Source organism: Prinia subflava, chromosome 5 (assembly GCF_021018805.1).
Source record: "Prinia subflava isolate CZ2003 ecotype Zambia chromosome 5, Cam_Psub_1.2, whole genome shotgun sequence".
Lineage (NCBI taxonomy): Eukaryota > Metazoa > Chordata > Aves > Passeriformes > Cisticolidae > Prinia > Prinia subflava.
In genome coordinates, this window is record NC_086251.1 from 36,931,563 (window position 1) to 36,952,361 (window position 20,799).

General features: G+C 34.7%; 1 protein-coding gene across 2 annotated transcripts in view; it reads left to right on the forward strand.

Annotated features, from left to right (window-relative positions):
* Nucleotides 1-18,623, forward strand: part of ARHGAP5 (Rho GTPase activating protein 5) — a 46,787-nt gene extending 28,164 nt beyond the window's left edge. For both annotated transcript variants that reach the window (XM_063398888.1, XM_063398889.1), the window contains 4 exons: nucleotides 7,580-7,657; nucleotides 8,638-8,769; nucleotides 10,379-10,484; nucleotides 14,838-18,623. In XM_063398888.1, coding sequence (XP_063254958.1) covers nucleotides 7,580-7,657; nucleotides 8,638-8,769; nucleotides 10,379-10,484; nucleotides 14,838-15,168 — 647 coding nt within the window. In that variant the 3' untranslated portion in view covers nucleotides 15,169-18,623. The remainder of the gene's footprint in view (nucleotides 1-7,579; nucleotides 7,658-8,637; nucleotides 8,770-10,378; nucleotides 10,485-14,837) is intronic.
* The last annotated feature ends 2,176 nt before the right edge of the window (nucleotides 18,624-20,799 follow it).

A 20,799-nucleotide genomic window follows, 5' to 3' on the forward strand; every position in this document is an offset into this window, starting at 1 on the left:
AGGTAAGTAACTTGCCAATTGTGAATTACCAAGTTTTCCACTAAAGCTCTTGGTATAAATATATAATGTTTTCAAGAAAACCGATTTTCAGTAAAGATATTGTCATCTTCTCTGTAACCTTTTACAGACTATATGAACACTTTCCTGTCACTAGTGACATGTATGATATGTGTGTGCTTTTACCTCTGTCACATCCTTTGCAAATCGGTTTATAACTTGCCCATGAGGGCAGCTATTTAAATTGACTGTCATTGGTTGCTGTTTTTGGTTATGGGCTTCCAAAAGAGTGTTTTGATGATAGACTTGTTCTGGTTTGGTTTTTTTTTTGTTTGTTTTCTCCCGATGGACTGAAGAGAACTTCATTTTGTTGCATCATTTGAAATGCTCTTTTAAAGTGTATTGATTTTCTGTAAAGTAGGTTTATGGAAATGTGTTTAGAAGGGAAACTAGAGTTCTGATTTTTAAGAAAATTGTAGTGGCTGTTTTTATATAGAAGTAATGGTGCTATGGTAAGATATGCTAGAAAAAACATTACCTGCTATTTTTAAATTAAAAAATCCAATGTAGACCATTACTTTTTATAGTACAACTAATTTTTTTTGACATATAGGTAGCAGAATTGAGATACTTTTTGAAACTAAACTGTTTAGCTGTATGAATTCCATGAATTTTGTGTTTCTCTAAGAATTCTTGTGGAGAGGATAAGGTAGATATTTGATACTCCAAGAGAGAAGAACAGATTTCTGAAGGCTAATTTAATGTCTTCAACAAAATGTTGATATGATTTCAATTTTTTATTGCAATATAATGTAAAAATATTTATTGAACGTCCAATTGTAAGTGTAAAAGGTGTACATGTTTATGCCAGCTTTGTAGCTTTGAGTGTTTAGTTGGTAACATTTTTATGCCGTTACACACACCTCAAAATTAGTGATTAACTATTCCATGGACTATTTGTGTACTGTTCAACACCTGCTGTTGTTGATTTTTAAGTTTTCCTAACCTTAAAATAGTTCAGGTAAGATGATTTAGGCTAACGGATACTATTAGTATATGAGAGGTTTTTTAATATTTCAGGGTTTCTTTGCATTTTGGATTTACCTTTTGTATTTGTTCCTGCATCAATGAAAAGTTTGAAATAGATTATATTTCACTGTGTTTTACCAAGGAAGGAGACATCAAATTAACATTACAAATACTAGCAGTTTTGCCATTGAGTACATACAGTTCTTGATGATATTCAAGTTTAATATCAGTATTTTAATGTTTTTTATTTCTCTGAGCTTTAAATGTTTTTTAGTTTTTTATAGACCATTGGTGTCCATGTACTTCATTGACCAGATAATAAATTTTAGATTCCATGCTTCATAGAAAACTGATAACATTAATAGAGTGTTAATTGTTTATGAAATAATATAGCAAAGAGAAGCATATTAGAATAATTTGTGTTTTAATAATTTAGTTACTCGGTTTATGTGAGACAAGGAATGGAATAAAGACAGAAGAAGGAATTTGACAGAGCTAAATGTCACTGCCTCACATGGTTCCTATGGAGAACTAAAAGTGAAATTAAAAATTGTGTACTTGGAATAATTACTGCTTTTGATGTTGAGACCATTTTTGTAATGCTGCTAAATTTACAGTTTTGGAGGTAATTCAAGAAAAACAATATTACCTTCTTTAAATTTCCTTCAAACCTAGCTTACACCATGGTCTTTTATGCTGAATCTGCTGTGAGGCTAGATTTTTACACTAACAGTATAGAAAAGGGAGAGCTTGTCTCCAGAGAACGAGATTTGGTAGGAATAGGCAAAGAAAATGCATCAGCAGTGTGTGTTGTGGTAGAGAGTTCAGGTAAATCATTGAAATAAATTCCTAGGGGCTGGAAAATCCAGAAATTCAAGATTGATTACCTCTGCTTTTATTCAAGGGGCTTGGGTGAGCTAGAGGGTTTTAGGAACCTGGTGTGTTGGGCAGAGAGAACAGAACTGGACACTCCCTTGGCCTTGTGTGTGAGTTTCTGTCACTTTTCATTTTGGGCACTTGTCAGATGTCTCTGAATCAGTGGATTTTTAAAAGCTGTGTCAGCAAAAATGGTAAAAGTCCTGCTATGTACTATTACAGCTAGTAAGTTGAGAGTCAAGTATGTGCCAAAACAAGTGCAAGGCAGGGAGCAGGAGCAAGGGAAGGACAGAAGCAGTCCTGCTTCTGATGCAGGGAGTGAGACCATCGTCGTTTTCAGTCATATTGTTCAGTTGACTCAACTGCCCATGAAGCTTTATGCTTAGCAAAAAATGCTCACAGGCTCTGACTCTGTTACTCTTGATTCTGGTTTAAATAGCTCTACAACATATTTTGTATCTGCTTCAAGTTGGCGAGTGATTCTAGAGTGGGTGATGTAGTTAATGTTTTTAAGACCAGGGCTTCTGCTCAACGGGACATAGACAACCTGGAGGATTGGGATAGCAGGAACCTGAGGCAGTTTAGTGAGGTGAAGTGCCAGGCCTTTGAACTAGGATTGCAAGGACTAATTCCTGCAATAGTACACACTGAGCACTTGGCTAGGTCCACATCAGTACTAATGAAAAGGATCTTGTTGTCGTGGTGAAGAATAGGCTGATCATTCCTTCTGTATTGGACTGTCCCAGTAGAAGAGGCAGGCACTACAGCAGGAGAAGTGGTTACTAATTTTTGCTCTACACTTGTTGGACATCGTCTGAAATGCTGCAGGAAAGGTGTTGACAAACTTGAGTCAGGGTCAAGTCAAAAGACGGTCAGGGACTGGAGTTCCTAATATGTGGGTTTATTCAGCTTTGAGAGAAAGAGTGTGAGGAGGTATGGGAAGCGGCTTCCCATACCTAAGAGGAGGTCACTGATAAGGTGCAGCCAGGTTAAAGAACTGAAGTACATCAATATAGGAGTTCTGATTAGAAAGGAAGGGAATACTTTTGCTCTGAAGGTTATTAAAGCACTGGTTCAGTTTACACAGAGAGATTGTGGGGTATCTTGGAGATGTTAAAGGTAAGTTTAGGTAAGCACCCAAATCTGATTTCAGTGTTGACTGTTGTTTGAACAGGAGGTTGCACTAGATGATCTCCAGAGGATTCCCTCTGTGGTCACTTCAAAATTGGCATAGAATAGGTTTCAGTAGTTAGGAGACTGTACACCAGTTTGTGTTTTGTAGCTTTGTAATTAATCAACAGAGAGGAAACAAACTCAAGAGGGTAAAACAGGCATCAGTCATTTCTCCTAACTGAAGACTACCAGACAGGGGAGGAGTGCGTGCATTAATTTAATATTGTGAGAGAATCACTGAAAATGGTAAACAAACATGTTTTGAAATACTTACAAAATGCATGTTGTGCACTTGAGTGGTATTGCTAATGAGGTATCTCTTCAAAGGAAACATAATGGGAATTATATAAAGAATTGCTAAACAATGCAGGTAGAACCAAGATGCCAGGGTATGTATGATACTTATGTTGAACCATTTGTTCCCTCAGCATTCTCCAGACCCAAAGTGACCAAACAGCTATATGCCTGGAAAACTACAGTGCTTCAGTTGTCACCATTTTTAATGAAGCAAAGAATGCACCTACTTTTTCCTAGGCATGTGCATAATGTCATATTAATTGTAGTCTTGTGTTCTTGTTTTGAAATGGGCAGGCCATATAATATGGTCTTGAATGACACTTCATAAGATGATTGAGACCTTGTTTAATAATCAGTGTAAATTATGGAAATGTTGATTCAGCTTTGGAGAGCTTCTTATTATAGGGGACTTTCTAAAAATACTGTTTGTTTCCCTACATTGCTTATTGTTAATTGAACATTTCAATATACTATAAATTATTTTATTGCAAGAAGCAGTAAGACACTTTTTCTTGGTTCTGATTTTCAGTGTGTGAGTTGAATGTCATGGGTCTTTAAATGTCAGTGTTAATAAGGACATATTAAATATGTTTTATGTAAGTAAAGGTAGTGTGAGATTCTTACGTAGAATTTGTCTTCTTTGCTCAGTAATTATATATATTCTAGACGTACATACAAATTACTGGTTTGGATCAGTAAATTGGCAGTTCCTTTAGTGTTTTGTTGTAGCATGGGGGTTGAAAAGAGGTACACCAGATCAATCCATGGAGTAAAATCAGACAATTGTACCGATCACCAAATTTACAAAGATAAGTGTGGGAATGATAGTTCTCAGCTGTTGTAGTGGAGAATGACAAATTCCATTGGCCACTGTAGAGGAGGGAATTGAACTGGGAGAGACAGACTTGCTGTGATTGTGGCATGTGTTCAGAAACACAGAACACGATAGCAGAACCTGGCTGTGGATGTTGTTAGCAGACGCTCTATGACTTTGCAGCAGTCTAAATGTTAGTATAGCTGTTGTCACTTGGGAAAAGGCTTTGAAATCATCATAGACAGCTCTCTGAAAACTTAAACTCTCTGTACTTGCTATCAAGCAAGCAAAAAAAAAGTGAGTAAGTGTTATGGAAGAAGAAAAGTAATGCTATTACATAATGCCATGTTATATGCACAGTTTCTATACAGGTTGAAATTTGGTTCGGCCTTTCTTAGAATAGGAAAGAATTGGAAAAGATAATACATATGGGAGTAATAGTAACTCTTGGATAAAGATGCACCAAATTGATTAGCTTAGAACATTTCTGAGGAAGAGAAATCACATGAATTTAAATAACTGTTGCTGGGAAAATGTAGAGACATTACTACTTCTTGCTGAAAAAAAAAACCTGTGCATACTAAGCAAATACTAAGCATAAACTCAGTGTGCTTTCATAATATACATTCTGGAATGACAAAACTGCATTCACCATGATGTAAAGACTACAAGTAAATTATTTGAAGGGGTTTTGGTGAATTAGTGAAGGATAAATTCACAGTTGGCTATTACAACACCTTTTACAAAAGCCTATCTAAGCCATCATCTGCAGAAAGCTGGGAACATACACCACAAAAAGATTTCTGATAGGTTTTGGTTTTTTTCTCTCCAGTCCTTTCTACTTCCTCCAGTCTATCTCTTCTCAAGCATATCCTACATAGTGTAGTTTATGGTATGGAAAATGGATATTTTACCAGGTAGACTTTGATCTTCCCTTGTCCTGAAGTTAGTATGTTCCATGGAGGAACCAAGAATTGTGGAAATACGTTGGAGCCTAGGAGTGGAAGTGTCCTACAGACTGATTATGCACATACGTGCAGATCCACCTTGCTCATTTTCTCTGAAATGCTTTGAAGTCCATGTGGTGAAGTTCCAGTTAGATGGGATGGAGCCCTGGTCACAACTGGCAGCACAAAAGAAGGTACAAGAGAATTTATTAGGTATAATAATACGTAGGAGGTGCTTTGAGAAAATAGAAGTCTAGGTGAAGGGGATGTGCACTGTCTTGACATAAATATAGGTTATTGTGATGTGATGTAAGGAGGATCTAGTTATTTAAACCTAGAGATGTAAAGCTAGCAAGACAGAGAAGCAAATAAGTCACATCATTCTGATATGTAATATTACAGCAGCAATTGTGTTTGGTAAGGATATGTTGAAAATTACGGCTGGACCAGAATGCAAGCAGAGTAAGAACATAGAAAAATGTTCTGTAGAATCAAGATGAAGGAACCAAATTTTTAAAAAGCTGTCAGAAAAAAGAAATGTTGAGTCTCTATCTCTCCCTTTTTTTGTTATAGATATACACAGATACCACACTAGAGCATATAGTCTCCAGAGCAGCCAGTTCAAGTATTCAAGGTTTATGCACTCCTACTAACCAGTGACTGGGTCAGACTTCTCAGAAACTGCTATTGCAGCACATGCAGTTCCTTTGTGCATGAAGACATTGAATAGTAACTGGATAAAACAAAAACTATCCTGGGGCTGTAGGGTCTCCAACAGAGAATTCTCTCATAATAGACAAAGAGAATCTTGATCTAGCTTGTTCTTATCTACCAGTGGTCTTCTGTATTTATTTACAGCATCTGGAAGAGGAATGTAAAGTGTTTCTGGCTGTGATCACACTTAACACATTTGGGATACTTTTTTGAAGGCAGGCTTGAAACTCCTTTCAAGATGTGGAAATCACTGAATCATTGAAGCCACTTTCTGCCACTAAATTTTACATTCTGGTGGTGTTTAAGCATATCAGTGAACAAGGCTCAGATTTTTTGAAGGGACTGTTCAGGTGTATATTTACAAAAAGAAAACTCTTGGCTATGGAATTGGAAATCTAAATTATGGACATGGAATTTTATTGAAAAAATGCTTACTGAAATATCCTTGATGCAGCCAGTAAAGAGATGTGTTGTTGAGACATTAAGAAGGAAATAATCCTTCTGAACCAGTCAAGTGCTTTCTGTACTTGGAACATTGTAATAGGATTCTTAATGTTTCTTGGTAACTTAAAAGATGGTTAAAAGGTGGATTGTAGTGTAACAGAGCAGTTAAGTATTGATCTGGTGATCCAAAATGCGTTCAGTTATTGGCCTATGTTGGGAAAAGGCCAAGAGATTTTGTAAAGCTGTGAATTTATAATAAACACATGTAGTGTTACAGAGATCTAGTATATAGACAGTTTTGCACCCATAAAGATAACTTGAAGATTTAAGGAACTGTAAGTTGCTTAAATTCCTTAATAGGTTCTGAATTAAAAAAGAAAAATATCTTAGGCAATAGTATGATTATCAGGATGCACTCCTTTATTCAGTGAGTAGCTGTGGACAAAAAAACTGTGGTAGGGAGCATAATCACTGGAGTGGAGTGTGCAAGCATGTGTGTGTCCCTAACTGAGGTGCACTGTTCAATGTTTGTCTTGAAAGGCTGATGGAATTATGGCAATTCTGTAACATGTGGTAAAACAAAGTAATAATGAGAAGCTTGGGGAACCTCTGCTTCCTAACACCTTTCTTCTTTGCCCCTTTTCTCCTACCCCTTAAAGAAAGACTTGTAAGTAATCTGATAATTTACCTTAGATAAGAAGTGAGGAGAAATGGATTCAAAGTTTATAAAATATAAATGGTACAAGGGAAAGCATGTTGGAAGATTAATAAGTTCATGTCATTTACAGGAGTGTGTTACACATGAAATTAAAAAATTAGGATTTCAGATTTTTTTTCCCTGTAGAGTATTTTTAGTATGTTGTTGCTTGCCATAATAAGTTGTTAAGCCCAAAATGTGAAGATAGTTTTTAAAAACATAAATGTTGTAGGTAACACAGAATTTAGGTTTTTGATTATTAAAAAACTGGTGCAAATGACAACAGGCTAATAGAGATCAGTAAGAGAATAATTTTGGGTACATTATTCAACAAATATCTGCATCAGAGTCTTGTTATCCTACAATGTCATTTCCTCTGATTCTTAAATGGAATAGTGGATTCAATAGACAACTAACATTTTGTGTTTTGGTAGTCCTATATTACTGCAATGGTTAATGTATTGACTTTTTAGGCACTTAAAAAATATATTTCTTCTTTTGATTTCTGAATTAGTCATTATAACTGGTTCTGCTTTGCCTTATGGTATATAAACTTGCTTGTTAATATTTATTTTTTCCCCCTCTTCTAAGGGTTATGTACTGAAGGCCTGTACCGTGTTAGTGGGAATAAAACAGATCAAGACAACATTCAGAAGCAGTTTGATCAAGGTAATTAGATATTTTATTATTTAATGCCACACCAGAACATGAATTCTCTGTGGATTTATCACAGTGCAGTATAAAAGGATTGCACTTTCTAACTAACTTCCGTAGCACTGTGTCCTTAATGCTCTGGTGGGTTGTGTTGCTATAGTCCTGGTTATTGCCAGTGAAGCTCCAAGGATGGCGGGGAAATCTTGTTGCAGCTGGCTTCAGTGCTGTTAAAATATTATCTAGGTACTATTTGAAGGTTTGAAAGAATTTAAGTGAAGTCTTAGCTGCTCCTTGTGTTAACAGTTCATCAGTCCTGGGCATTAAGTCATTCACTTCTGCTTCTTATGCCCCACAAATTGTAATTCTTCATACTTACTTTAGTGAAAGCCGTCTTGAATAATACGCAATAACAATTCAGTCTGGATAATTTCTAACACAGCCTTTGTCATTGTAGAATATAGTGAAATGTGATTTGTAGTTTAGGCTCTTCATTTTGATATATTTATATTTTAAAATGAAAACATTTATTAACAATTCTTGGATTTTAATCATGAAGTTGAGTCTCTGAAAAATAGTAAAATATCTCCTAGATGTTGAAGAAAATAAATATCCTATTTCTTTATGCTTTGCTTTGCTGTTTAGCAGCATTTTGGGAAATAGAATTTATAACTCCTTACTGGGCAAAATTGATTAATCAGAAGCCACTTAATGACAAATACAAAATCATTCAAGTCTGCATGGAGAATTAGACGACTTATATATTTCCGATCTTCTGCTGTTTTGTAATACTGTCAGATTTTCTTATATCTGATTTCTTTTAGGTTGTGTGATAGCAGCTTGTCAATAGGTTCACCTTTTCCTTCCTTATTTAGTAAACATTTGACAAAATTTTAGCTTTCAGTGTTTTGAATAAATTCTTGTTTTCATAAAGTATTATAAGAAATGATAATGTTAGGTTTTGCTTACACTGCTGTTTTTTATATTCTGTTTTACAGATCACAGTATCAGTCTGGAATCAATGGGAGTAACAGTGAATGCCGTGGCTGGGGCTCTGAAAGCCTTTTTTGCAGATCTGCCAGATCCATTAGTTCCTTACTCTTTGCATCAAGAGTTGTTAGAAACATCAAGTAAGTAATGAACAACGTTTTCTTGATGTAACTGTGTTATTTCCATTTCCTGTATTGCTATTTTTACTTCATTGTATGTTGAAAGCACTATCTGCCCTGAGTATTTTTAAATTCCTGAGACACATTTTTTAAAGTATTCTTTAAAAGTAGAAGAAGCAGATGTAATTAGATGAGTGTAATACATTTATTTTTCAAAATAGAAAATTTAAGGGGGAAACATCTTTTTTCCATTTTTTGTTAAGTATAAAAATGATGAAAGCTCTTAGAGTGGCTTTGCACTTGTTAATGGGAAAACCCCCTTGAGTTCATTCAAAGCAGACTTTAAAAATCAGACACATCTATGGATATTATGGTAATTCTCTAATTGTCTTAGATTTTTTTTTTCAAATTATTTTTGAATTCTTATACAATGCTCAGTTTTGTCTGCCTTACAAACATTTTTCAGATGTTTCATAGTATTCCTGTCTTTGAAATTAGTGTCTTGTATTGGCAGCAAGCTGTTCAAAAAACAACTACCACACTTTTTTACAGAATATGACTGTGATGGACTATATACCAAAGCATTTTTTGTTCAAAACATGGAAGCACTAGTGTAAGCCTAAGACCTGGATTGGGATTTGATTAATATATTAGCTCATTTGAAATTTTGTATTTTCTGATGATATCTGTAAATAGCTATTTCTGGTATTTCTGCCGTACTTTTCAGGCATATTGCTTATTTATTGGAGTTACTTTGTTTATTTTTTCTTAAAAGCATAACAGTTAAATTCCAGTCAAAACATAAAATAGCTCAGAATAGAAGTCGTTACTGTTTTAAAATGCCATTAATACAGCTTTAAATTTATATTTGGGGTATACTGGACTGTATTTAACATTTTTTTCTATGATATTAGGGTAGATCAAAGTTCTTTCTAGCAATGCAGTTATAGAGGGGAACTTGTACTCCTTTTTACGATATGAATTATCATTGATTAGAAGCATATTCTGCTGAATGTATGGATCCACAGCATTTGTTTCTGGGTTTTTTTAAATAAAATTGTTACTTTATTTCATATTCCTTTCCTATGTGTTGGTTATTTCCTGTTTGAAGAATGAATAATATCCTTTGGGCCTGTGAAGAATTCCTGTTCTTCTTTAGGCAGCATAGTTAGAAGAGCTGCACCAGCCCTATTTGTAATTTTTTATTATTTTAATAACTGTGAGGTTTAAGAATATTTTAAGCTCATATTAATGTCTTTCTGTCATAACATTCTGCAAGCAGAGGGATCTCTAACAGGAAATGACCCTGTCACGTTAATCTAGAGGCCAACAGAAAGTTAGTCAAGTAATTATTTCCTGAACACAGATAAATAATTCTGCTTAAATTCAGAAAAATATTTTTGTGCTTAATTAAATTTGCAGTGGGTGTACTTATAGTGCTTAGAGTAACCAGGAAAAACTCTATAATAAAATCGTTACTGTATGGAAATAGGAATTTTATTCAATATTTTCTCACTTGATACTTTTTGTGGTTATCTTACCTGTACAATTATACTAGGAAAAAGTCTTAGCAACACTTTATTCAGTATGTCTTTCTAGATGAGTCAGAAAATGTCACTTATTTCTATAGAAATCGTGGATAAGACAGAACGGCTGCACGAGTTAAAAGAGATTGTGAAGAAATTCCACCCAGTGAACTATGATGTCTTCAGATACATAATAACACATCTAAACAGGTTTGGTATTTTTCAATTTTTTTAAAGTTGTAACAGCTGCAAAAAAAGACTATGTTTTTAACAATGAATTTTCTACTAGAATTGAAAATGTGGAAAAAGAAATCAGGATTTACAGTTGAATAATAAAACCTTATAGATTTGTTTCTCACATATTATTGACATATATTTATCTGACATCATTGCTACTATGAAGTTATAAGAATGCTGTACCTAACAAAAGCTTAAAAGAATAACTTCACCTAAAAATAACTATGCACCTAATGATAATTATTACAGACACTCTCCTTCAGGAAATAATAGCTATTAAAATTATAGACTAATCTGGGTTTTAAGGAATTTGAGTAATTTGCCCTAAACACCCTCTTCCTCCTCTCCCCCTTTCCCCCGCTCCTGCCAAAACAGGGCTAGCTTCAATCAAAATCCAAAATAGAGAGCCCAAACCCTGTGCTGAATAGTAAAATGTAGAGCAAAGCTGTTAAGTAACAGTAAATTGGTTACACTTGCTTCTTAAATTTTGCCTCTTGCATAGAAATTTAATGTTTTTGTATTTCAGTTATTTTCAAATTTACTAAAACATTGTTAATAGATGTATATCACATCATAATCTGAGCCTTTACGAGTACAATATTGTCATAAAAAAAAGAAAAAAGACCAGCTTACTTGTGCTTCTTGTTCAGTTAAAATGAAATTATTCTCTGAAATCCAGAGAATGAGATTAATTGTATTATTGTTGAGGTTATAAGGGATCTTCGGAGATTGTTTTATTCAACCCCATTGCTTTGACAGATTGCCCAGGATGGTGTCCAGTTAGGTTTTCAGTATCTGCAAGAAGTGAGACTCCCATCTCTCAGAACAGCCTGTTTCAGTGCTCAGTCACTCACCATAAAAAGTGTTTTCTTATGCTAAGAGAATTTCCTGTGCGTGTGCCTGTTGCCTTTTGTCCTGAACAACACTCAGAATTCTGAGTCTCAATTCATCTTCTTTACATGCTCCTACCAGATATTTAAAACAAATGATATGGCACTCCTTGAGCTTTTCCAGGCTAAACAATCTTAACATTCTGCGCTTTTCCTCATCTGAGGGATATTTGATCTGTTAATGATCTCCTTCCTGATGTCCCTTCATTGGGCTCACTGCAGCGAGTTGATATGTCTGTTGTGCTGGAGAGTCCAGAGCTGGATGCAGCCTCCAGCTGTGGCTTTTGCAGTGCTGAGTAGAGGAGAAAGATCAGGTCCCTGCACCTGCTGGCACCCAGCACTGCTAATGCAGCCGAGGGTGCTGCTGGCCGCCTTTGCCACAGCGTTACCTGGCTGACTCCTGCGCACTCTGTTGTCCTTCAGGACTTCTTTGTCTCTCTGTGCAGTGTTACTTTTCAGCCAGGCAGTTTTGTGTATAGACATATACAAACTTCATGACATTTAATTGTTCTGGATTACTGTCCAGTGTTTGTGTTTCTTCAGATATTCATAATGATCTAACTGAGCTTGTACAGGGGTAGAAATAAGAACCTTTAACTTTCCTACTTAGTCAGCAGGGAGAATGTAGGTGCTCTCTATTTGCACTTTTCACAGAATGTGTAAGATTTTGGAATTTAAGTGCCTGCTTTTACACTTCTCTCCATCACATACACGACTTGCTTAACCTTTATAAAGTTGTCCATTTTCCTTTTCAGTGAAATGGATCAATTTTTCCATTGTACTCTTGTCCAATACAAATTCAGCCCTAAAATAGATATAAAACCGTATCAATGAACAAATGCCCGTATTGCAGAACTTGAAGATGTGCTTCCAAGTATCTAAAGTAAAACTAAACATCTCAGACTTGACACAGTTGTTAGGTACCTGAAATGTTAATTCTTAATCAACCTGATAAAAATCTTTGTGTAAGAATGGCAGTCTTGGAACTGTCAAAAGTCTTCATCTGGTCACCTATTGGCATAGCACAGCTGAACGTACAATGTCAAGTACCTGGATTGCTGCAAGTAAAAGAGCTAAACATAATTTTAAAAATTCCTGAGTAGATTCGAATGCATTCATATCTACAAACAAGTGAAACATATTAATAATGGAATTTACTGGAGAACATAAGTGATGTACGTTGGCCTTTGCTTTCTGGTCTGATCCTCTCTCTATTAATGATGAGTGATTTCCATTGCAGATTGCTAGTAACAAAATGATCTTTTCTTAAAGAAAGGCTGTCATTTTTTGTCTTATTTGGAGTGTCATGTAGTTGCATTCCATTCAAGAAATCGGCTTGGATGTAAGCAATTGCATATATAGGAAGAGGTGGATACAGCTGTATACAGATCTTAAAGGCAGCTTGTAGCTAAATTCTTGACAGTCTGTATTTATTTTTAAGAGTTTAATTCATGGTAAATTACTGCTGGTATATAATTGAAATGGAAATGTTGTTTGCCAAATGAATTGTTCATTTAATGAGGTAAAGCAGTCTTCTACATGATGAAAGAGCTGTCATCACAAGCTAATGGTTTAGATGCTTTGTTTTTATATCCCACATCATTACAGTAAAATACGTGCTATTGTTGTATAGTTAGTAATGATTGGTGATTGATACTATTTTGGTGTGTCCACAAGTACAAAACCTGGTTGTTGAAACAAAAAATGCAGGTATTATCCACATTGTATGAGATCAGTAACCATAAGAATTTAATAAATGGCAACAGTGAGATGGATTTTTCATTAGTGTTATAAGGAACTTTCTGAGCATTTCAGGTAATTGTGGTTGGTTTTCTGTAAGCAGAAGTGAGCTTTTAAAACAGGGCAGGGTTGGATTGGCATTGGCTTTCTTGATACTAGTTGTGTTTTATACACATTCTTTGGTAACAAGACCCTTCATACATAAGAACTAATATGGGATTGTATGCTTCTGAAGTCTGGGAAAACACCAGTGTACAGCTTTTAATGTCTGATCACAGTGGATTTGTGGTCTGAAGCTCCTGAGCCTTGGCAGTGGAGGAAGTGGGCAGGATCAAGAGACCCATGTAATTTTTCCCCTTTAATGAACATAGAAGAGGGTCAGTGAGCATTTGCTGAGCACTTAGAAGAAAATTCTAAAGTAGTTAGAGAAAGTTTGGTAGGAGACCAACATACAGGTTTGGTTGGGTTTTGTTTAGTCTTAGAAAGTACAAAGGTAACGTTGAAGCACAGGAGGGAATTGTTGATTGTTGATATTGTTTAATCTGATCATGAGCTGTTGTTGGGGAAGAGGTGCAATGCCTTTCTTTTTTTTCTCACCTATAGCCATAGGTTCCCATTGCTTCATTTATTTAGTTTAATGATTGTCAAGATATTGTATGTTAATAATAATGCTAAGCAAAACGTAGTTTACATTTATTCTTTGATCTGTAAATTAAATTAAAGTGTAATTGTTTTTTGCAAAGAGATTGTGAATTTTACTGCCACTCAGAAATAGTATCCAAATGTCCTTTGGACCAAACTTACTCAAAACAGATTGAGAGGCAGTATTTGTATACCTTCACACTATTTTTTATGCTTTATCGTTACCATTATACATGCACTGTAAATGAGTGAAAATATTTTCTTATAGTGTTAATTCTGGTGTTTACTATGGCTTTCACAGCTCTTGAATTTGTGGACTACAGCCAGCTGTCAGAAATTCTTGTGGGCTGCTCTCATTAATCATCAGAATTGTAACTGACAAATTTCTGAAGTTTTATTTTCTATTTCTACAGGACAATTGTAGCTGTGCTACCTTCATGGTATCTACTGTAATACAGGAAATGCATGTTCCCAGCTGAATGCATATCTTAGGTGTTTGCCAGATGTATTTAACACATGATTTTTCATGCCTCTTTCTGTAATTACTTCTAGATAAAATTGTGATGTCAGTTTAGAATGCAGAATATTTTAGAAAACAAAATACCCTAGCTCTTTTTAGCCTATTGTTGTGAAAAGCATTTTCTTTTTTCTGAGTAAGTATTTACTTGTAGATTAAATTTTGGTAACAGGATGGTTTGTTTGGCAATAGTATTGCAATAATGAATTTAGATAGTAAGTGAAGAACCTGTTTTGGTTTGTCTATTATTGTTGTTCAAAATGCTGATGGAATGTTGAATTTCTTTCTTGATTAAAAGCTTAATCAGATTTATGTTAGTTAACTATCTGAATCTGGAAATGACATGGTTTCTAAATTTTCTTCTTCGTAGTCACATAAAATATTCAAGGACAATTGTTTTAATGGATTGCTGGAGGAAAGGAGCAAAAATGTTGAGATTGTTTAGTAATAACGCTTAGAGTTGGAGTGATGTGAGAATATTTCTAGTCGATTACATACTGGCTTTAATTCACTCTGTGCATATCATTCTCATTGCAGGGTTAGTCAGCAATATAAGACCAACTTTATGACTGCTGATAACTTATCGATTTGCTTCTGGCCTACTTTGATGAGACCTGATTTTGAGAACAGAGAGTTTCTTTCTACCACCAAAATCCACCAATCGGTTATAGAGACCTTCATTCAGCAATGTCAGTTCTTCTTCTACAACGGGGAGATTGTAGAGGCGCCCAACCCCGTGGCCTGTCAGCCCCCGCCTTCCAGCGCGGTGCAGATGGTGGAGCCCATGGTCCCCCTGCAGCTGCCGCCGCCGCTGCAGCCTCAGCTGATCCAGTCGCAGCTACCAGCAGACCCCCTGGGCATCATATAGACAGAAGATGACTGCAGGCAGCCTGGCGCTGGACAGTAGGGACAAGCTATAGACATGCATGTTTCAGGATACACTAATGTACTTCATATTTATGAGAAATAATTCCCATCCAGCTGATCGGACATCTTTTTGTTACATCCCGTACTGTGTTCCTCATTTGTACACGCTGCAGATAAAAACTATGTGATAAGCATGACTGGAGAGGTTTAATTTTTAAAAGCAAAAATAGCTATAAAGTACAAAGCTGCTGCTGCATGATACCTTATTGCAATCACTATATCATTCCTGTGACGGTTTGTCACAATATATTGTGAATAAAATTTTTCTATAGAAATTAAATGATTTAAAAAAATGACATTTATGAAACATTCAATGCTTACAGCCTGCTTTATGGCTGTTTTTTGTTATTTAACATGCTATTTTTGGCAATTTTCTTCACATTCAAACGTTCTGTGTAAACAACTAAAGCCCAGCTATAGTTTATTTTGTAATCTCCTGGCTACTTATGTGACTTTATGGTTAGGGTGGTTTCTGGAAGAATGCAAAATGCACTATTGAGAATTTTACGATCCCTCACCATCCATCTTTACTTATAAGTAAACCTGTGGACAGTTTAAGGGTGGGTGAACTTGCTTATTATTTCTTACAGCACAATACCAAGGACATGCTTGTTGTAAAAGTGAGTTTCAAATATTGTACAAAAATTTTGATGTTGCCTACTTATTTCTTTATGTTCCATTACTGAACTAAACATTTTGTAAAACTGTTAATTCTGTAAACAGCTGCATGTTTAAAAGATCATTGATGGTCTTGTAAACTTAATCTAATATATTTTAGATATTTTAATTTTTCCCACTTGGGAATACATGTAGTGTTTAGAAAATAGTTCATGACATTTTCATATAAGGTTATATAACTTTTCATACATAAACATGACTTTTGTTGTAGTAAAATTCTCTAAACCAAACAATGTTTTAATCTAGGACTTCAATTAATCTATTCTTTAAATCTATTTTTATGTGACCCTCTAAAGATATACAAAAATGCATTGCTAATACATGGCAATAAATACTTTGGGTACTGACAATTAACCTCTTTGGAGTGTGTATATATAAAATCACATAAACTTGTATTCATATTTTTTTCCTGTGGTATGTTGTACTAAAATTTCAAATGACTCATTTTTTTTCACCGTATTTTTAAATTATCTTTTTTTTTCCATTTATTTTACTTTTATATTGGTACCAATTTTGCTGTAAAAGAATGCTGCTTAATTTAAACAAATCTTTTGGTTAAATATTTTGATAGTGGTAAAAAAATTAGAAGGTTACAAATTGTAGCAAAGAGGAGACCGTAGATAAACACTACCTGTGAGACTTTTCATAGCAGCTTTTTTTCTTTCATGCTCAAAATGTACCTTTTTAGGTCTGCAAAGAAGAAAGTTTTGGCTTATTCAGCTGCTAGAATGTTTTGTGTAGTTTAAAAAAAAAAGCTTTATGATGGTCACTGTTGTAATCTTCACTTATAACAAGATTTAAGATCGTCTTGTATGTATTATAGTAAATAGATGATTTTGAGAATTAAGGCTTTTATTAAGAGATTGATTTGCTCCATTTTCCCAAAATAAAAATTGCCTTTCCCACTTATGTCCTAGGTATTGTACTTCTGATGACTTGGATTATCATTCTAGATTACTAAGATACCATAAACCTGGCTGCTGTTTGAAGTACATGTATATTATAAATTATCTTGATATTGTGTTATATTCTTGCAAGTAATTATCTTTTTTAAGAAAACATAAACAAAAAAGAAAAGTCAACCCTATTCCTATTGCAAAGCACACAGGAACTAATAGTACAATAAAGTCTGTCCTGTAAATTGTAGTATTCCTAACTTGTTCTATTTACCTGTTGTCTATATAGCTTTTATTTATAGTTTTCAGTCTAATCTTGGCATGTTTAGCAAAGAAAATGAAACTTCAAGAGTTTTATAAACTATTTCTAGGTTGCTAAAGAATTTATTTTTCTACTGTATATGGCATAGACAAAGCATCACCTGTACAGGAAACAAGTCTATTTCTAATAGAAGTAAGCTTAAAAATAAATGCCAGTCATATCCATATTTTAAAATTCCATCTATAAAGTATCTTTAGTCTTTGTAATGTGAATTACATTTTAAACTTTCTATAAATTCCAAGTTTTTTGCCACAATATTTAACTAATCTTTGGATACTAATTTTTAGAATAATTTACATTCCATTTCATGTTGAACTTTTTGCAGTATTTGCAATACCATTGCTTTGTGTATGATGTTGTGGCTAGATCACCATTATTTTTAAGAATCTTAACACTTCCATTCAGCCAAATACAAAAGGGTTATTACATTTACTGGGTAAACATAGAGAATCCAGGAAGCGTGGCATGTGGCGCCTGCTTGTCACAGGGAAGAGTCCCTGCATACTGTTTGCATATGGAAGTGTTGTATGCAGGAATGTGGATATGTGTGCACGTGTAAAATATACACCTCGAGGGTTTTGATCTGTGTGCTTATGCAGACATGCATGCACATACACCCACATAGTAAAGTTTTTAAAATATACTAGGAAATTAAACTGTGGTTATTAAAGATTTTTAATAGAGCTTTCTCTATTATTTTTATTAGTGCTATAAAATGAGGAAGCATGTTACTATATCCAAATTCCTCATACTTTGGCTCATGTAGACCCTTCTAGTTTTAATGAAAATCCAAACAATAATAACTATATTTTTTAATGTGAGCATTTTTACCGTAATATCTATCTTGATAAAGATACAAATGTATATTACTTTGATTGAGCCATCTCAGTGACACTTTATGGAATAGTTTCTTTTTTTTTTTAATGTTATAAAGGTATAGACATACTGCAGTCTACTGTCTTTTGCTGTTTTAGCAATTCTAAAATCCCAGACCTGAGTTACAGAAGTGCCATTTTAAGTAATGCTTAAAAGGTCATTTCAAAAGTCCTTACCCTTCATGATCTTGTGGAATTTAAACTCATATAGTGTAAATAGATTGCAGATGTCAACTTCAGTGAAAAGAAACTTTGTTATTGTTATATGTTTTCTCCTTTATTTGAATCCTGGTTGCTAGGAATTTATAGCTGTGTTTATTTTTAGTTGCTGGAGTTTAGCTTCCCATATTTATGATAAACATAGAAAAACTATCAATTGGAGATTAAAAACCAGGCCATAGTTTATGTGCTTCTTTCATTTTTTTTTTCAGTAATTGTGATGCTGTTTGTCAACTGCAAAAATTGCACACATTTAAAAAAATTCAAGTAAAAATTCTGTTCTTTGTTTATAGTGTAATCTTTTGTTGCTACATCAAGAGAATACTGCAGTGAATTAAATATCAGTGAAGCTTATTCTGTATAAAAGATGCAACGAATAAAATACTAAGATGCTTACTGTGTATAATGTTCAGTTTAGTTGCCTACTAAATTTTTAAAGGCAAAAGCACCCTATCTTTTACAGACACAGAAATGAAATTTAGCAGTAAATCTTGCTAAAGTAAAGAGTGCAATGTGTGTTTAAGTTTTTCTTGGGTGGGAGGCTGTCTCTTGTGGGTTTCTTTTTTTTTTTTTTCCTATGGAATTTTTAAATCTGAAGAAGAAAGTGGGCTTTAAAAGTCAGCTTTAAGTCATTGGAATTGTACATTATTGGCCATAATTCTGCTAATGATATGGGACAAACACAGCTTTGATAATAGTACTGGTTGTAGTTCTTATGTTTGCAGTGTCTGTGCTTACTTAGTTCTTTCAGAACACCTTGAGTCACAGGGCTGGTGCAGAAATAACTGCAAACCCTTCCTGACAGTCTTCAAGTCTGAACACTGTTCAGGTTTTATTATATATATACACATGTATGTATTTTATATATATATATATATAAATCTTGTAACATATTCAGATACTGGAACACTTCGATCTCAAATAGCATTCATCTCACCTGTAATTTACTCAGTGTGCAAATCTCAGTTATTTAGATTACTTTATCAAAAAACAGCTCTACTGAATCTGACTGAAATACAATGCACTGTTCAGATTCAAGTTTCTGATGAGGAGCTGTCCCAGAGAACCAAAGTGTAACATCAGTGATCACTTGTGTCAGATTCAGTCCTTCAACTAATTCATGGTTTCCATGGAATCAGAAAGGGATGAAGTTCATCTGTCATCATTAGTGAACTGAACACTTCCTGCCTTTCCTTCCTGATGATTTCTTTCCCAAGTGTGTAGCTAGTGCATCTCATGGCTGTTTCCCATATGTTTCTCATCTTCCTTGTAGAATACAATGCATGTGTGTTTAGAGTTGAAATTTTCTTGCTGAACTCAGTGTCATTGATGCCCAGCTGACAACATAGTGCTTTCATATTGCAGAATAGGGTTTAGTATACTTGATTGGTAATAATTTGACCATTACTGATTTTTGTTTGGTGTGATTTAGAAAACAGGAAATGAAGTTGTGTCACTGAATGCCTGCAGTGCATCAGCTGTGGTTTTTTTCGGTTTTATAGTGTGGTAATAACGAAAGACTGTTGTTGCTTCGACTTAGAAGCTATTTGAGTTTGAGAAAGGGTGGAAAGGAAATCCTGTAGTGAGTGTAGCTAACAACTGCATGTCAGTGCTTCAAGGTTAGATGCGCTGACTTGCAGAGTACCCCTGGCTGCTTGTGTGACTGACCGGTTTCTGCAGTGTAGCTGTAGCTTGTATTTTCCCCAAAATTATGGTATCACTAACTGTCTGTTCTTGCTGATCTTTCTGCTTCACAACTCAAGAAGTGCAGGGAGGGCAAGGTGGCTGTTCTCATCAATTCCTGCAGTTCTCAGCTCTGTCACTGGTGGGAATTGTCAGGGACTCCTAAATTGCTTTTGCAGTGTTTTATACTGAAGTGGAAAATTTACAGAGTAAGTAAGTCGACAGTAGAGCTGACTGGCACTGAGTGCAATCAATTGATGAAACATGTAGAAAAAACCCAGGTTGCACTATCAAAGTGCAGGTGTTATAGTTTCCCCTTGAAGGCTCCACTCTCAGTACTTGACAGTGTGAGCTGAGTTTCTGCATTAACAGTCCTTTGTCACGTGGATCCTGTGCAAGTTGGGAATGAAGAAGAGATCAAGAAACCTTAAACCAAAACAATTTGAACAGCTGTCTCTGAAAATATTTAGATGAAATTATTAAACATAGAGTGTAATAAAAAAATATGGGTAATGAAATGTCCATAGTTGATTATTGAAATATATATTGAAATATGTATGTACATATGCATGCTTTTTTAAACTTAGTATAAGAAGCGGATGTTGATGCAGGGGTTTTAACATAGTAGAGGTGGTCAGCCAGCTACAGGTAAATATTGGTTACAACTCAGATGTAAAGTTTTGAAAAATGAATATTGACAGTTGTATTTAATTTTGGTGTTGTATTGCTGAATTGTCTAGCTCTAACGTTAGTTTAATTTTATCAAGTATTATCTTGTGGTCACAGAAATAAGCCTGATTTTATGTCCTTTATGCAACTGTTATGAGTTGGAAAGTTTATTTTCACAGATAACTGCTTTTTTTTACTCTTCTTTTTGACTTGAAACTTGAAATTTATAA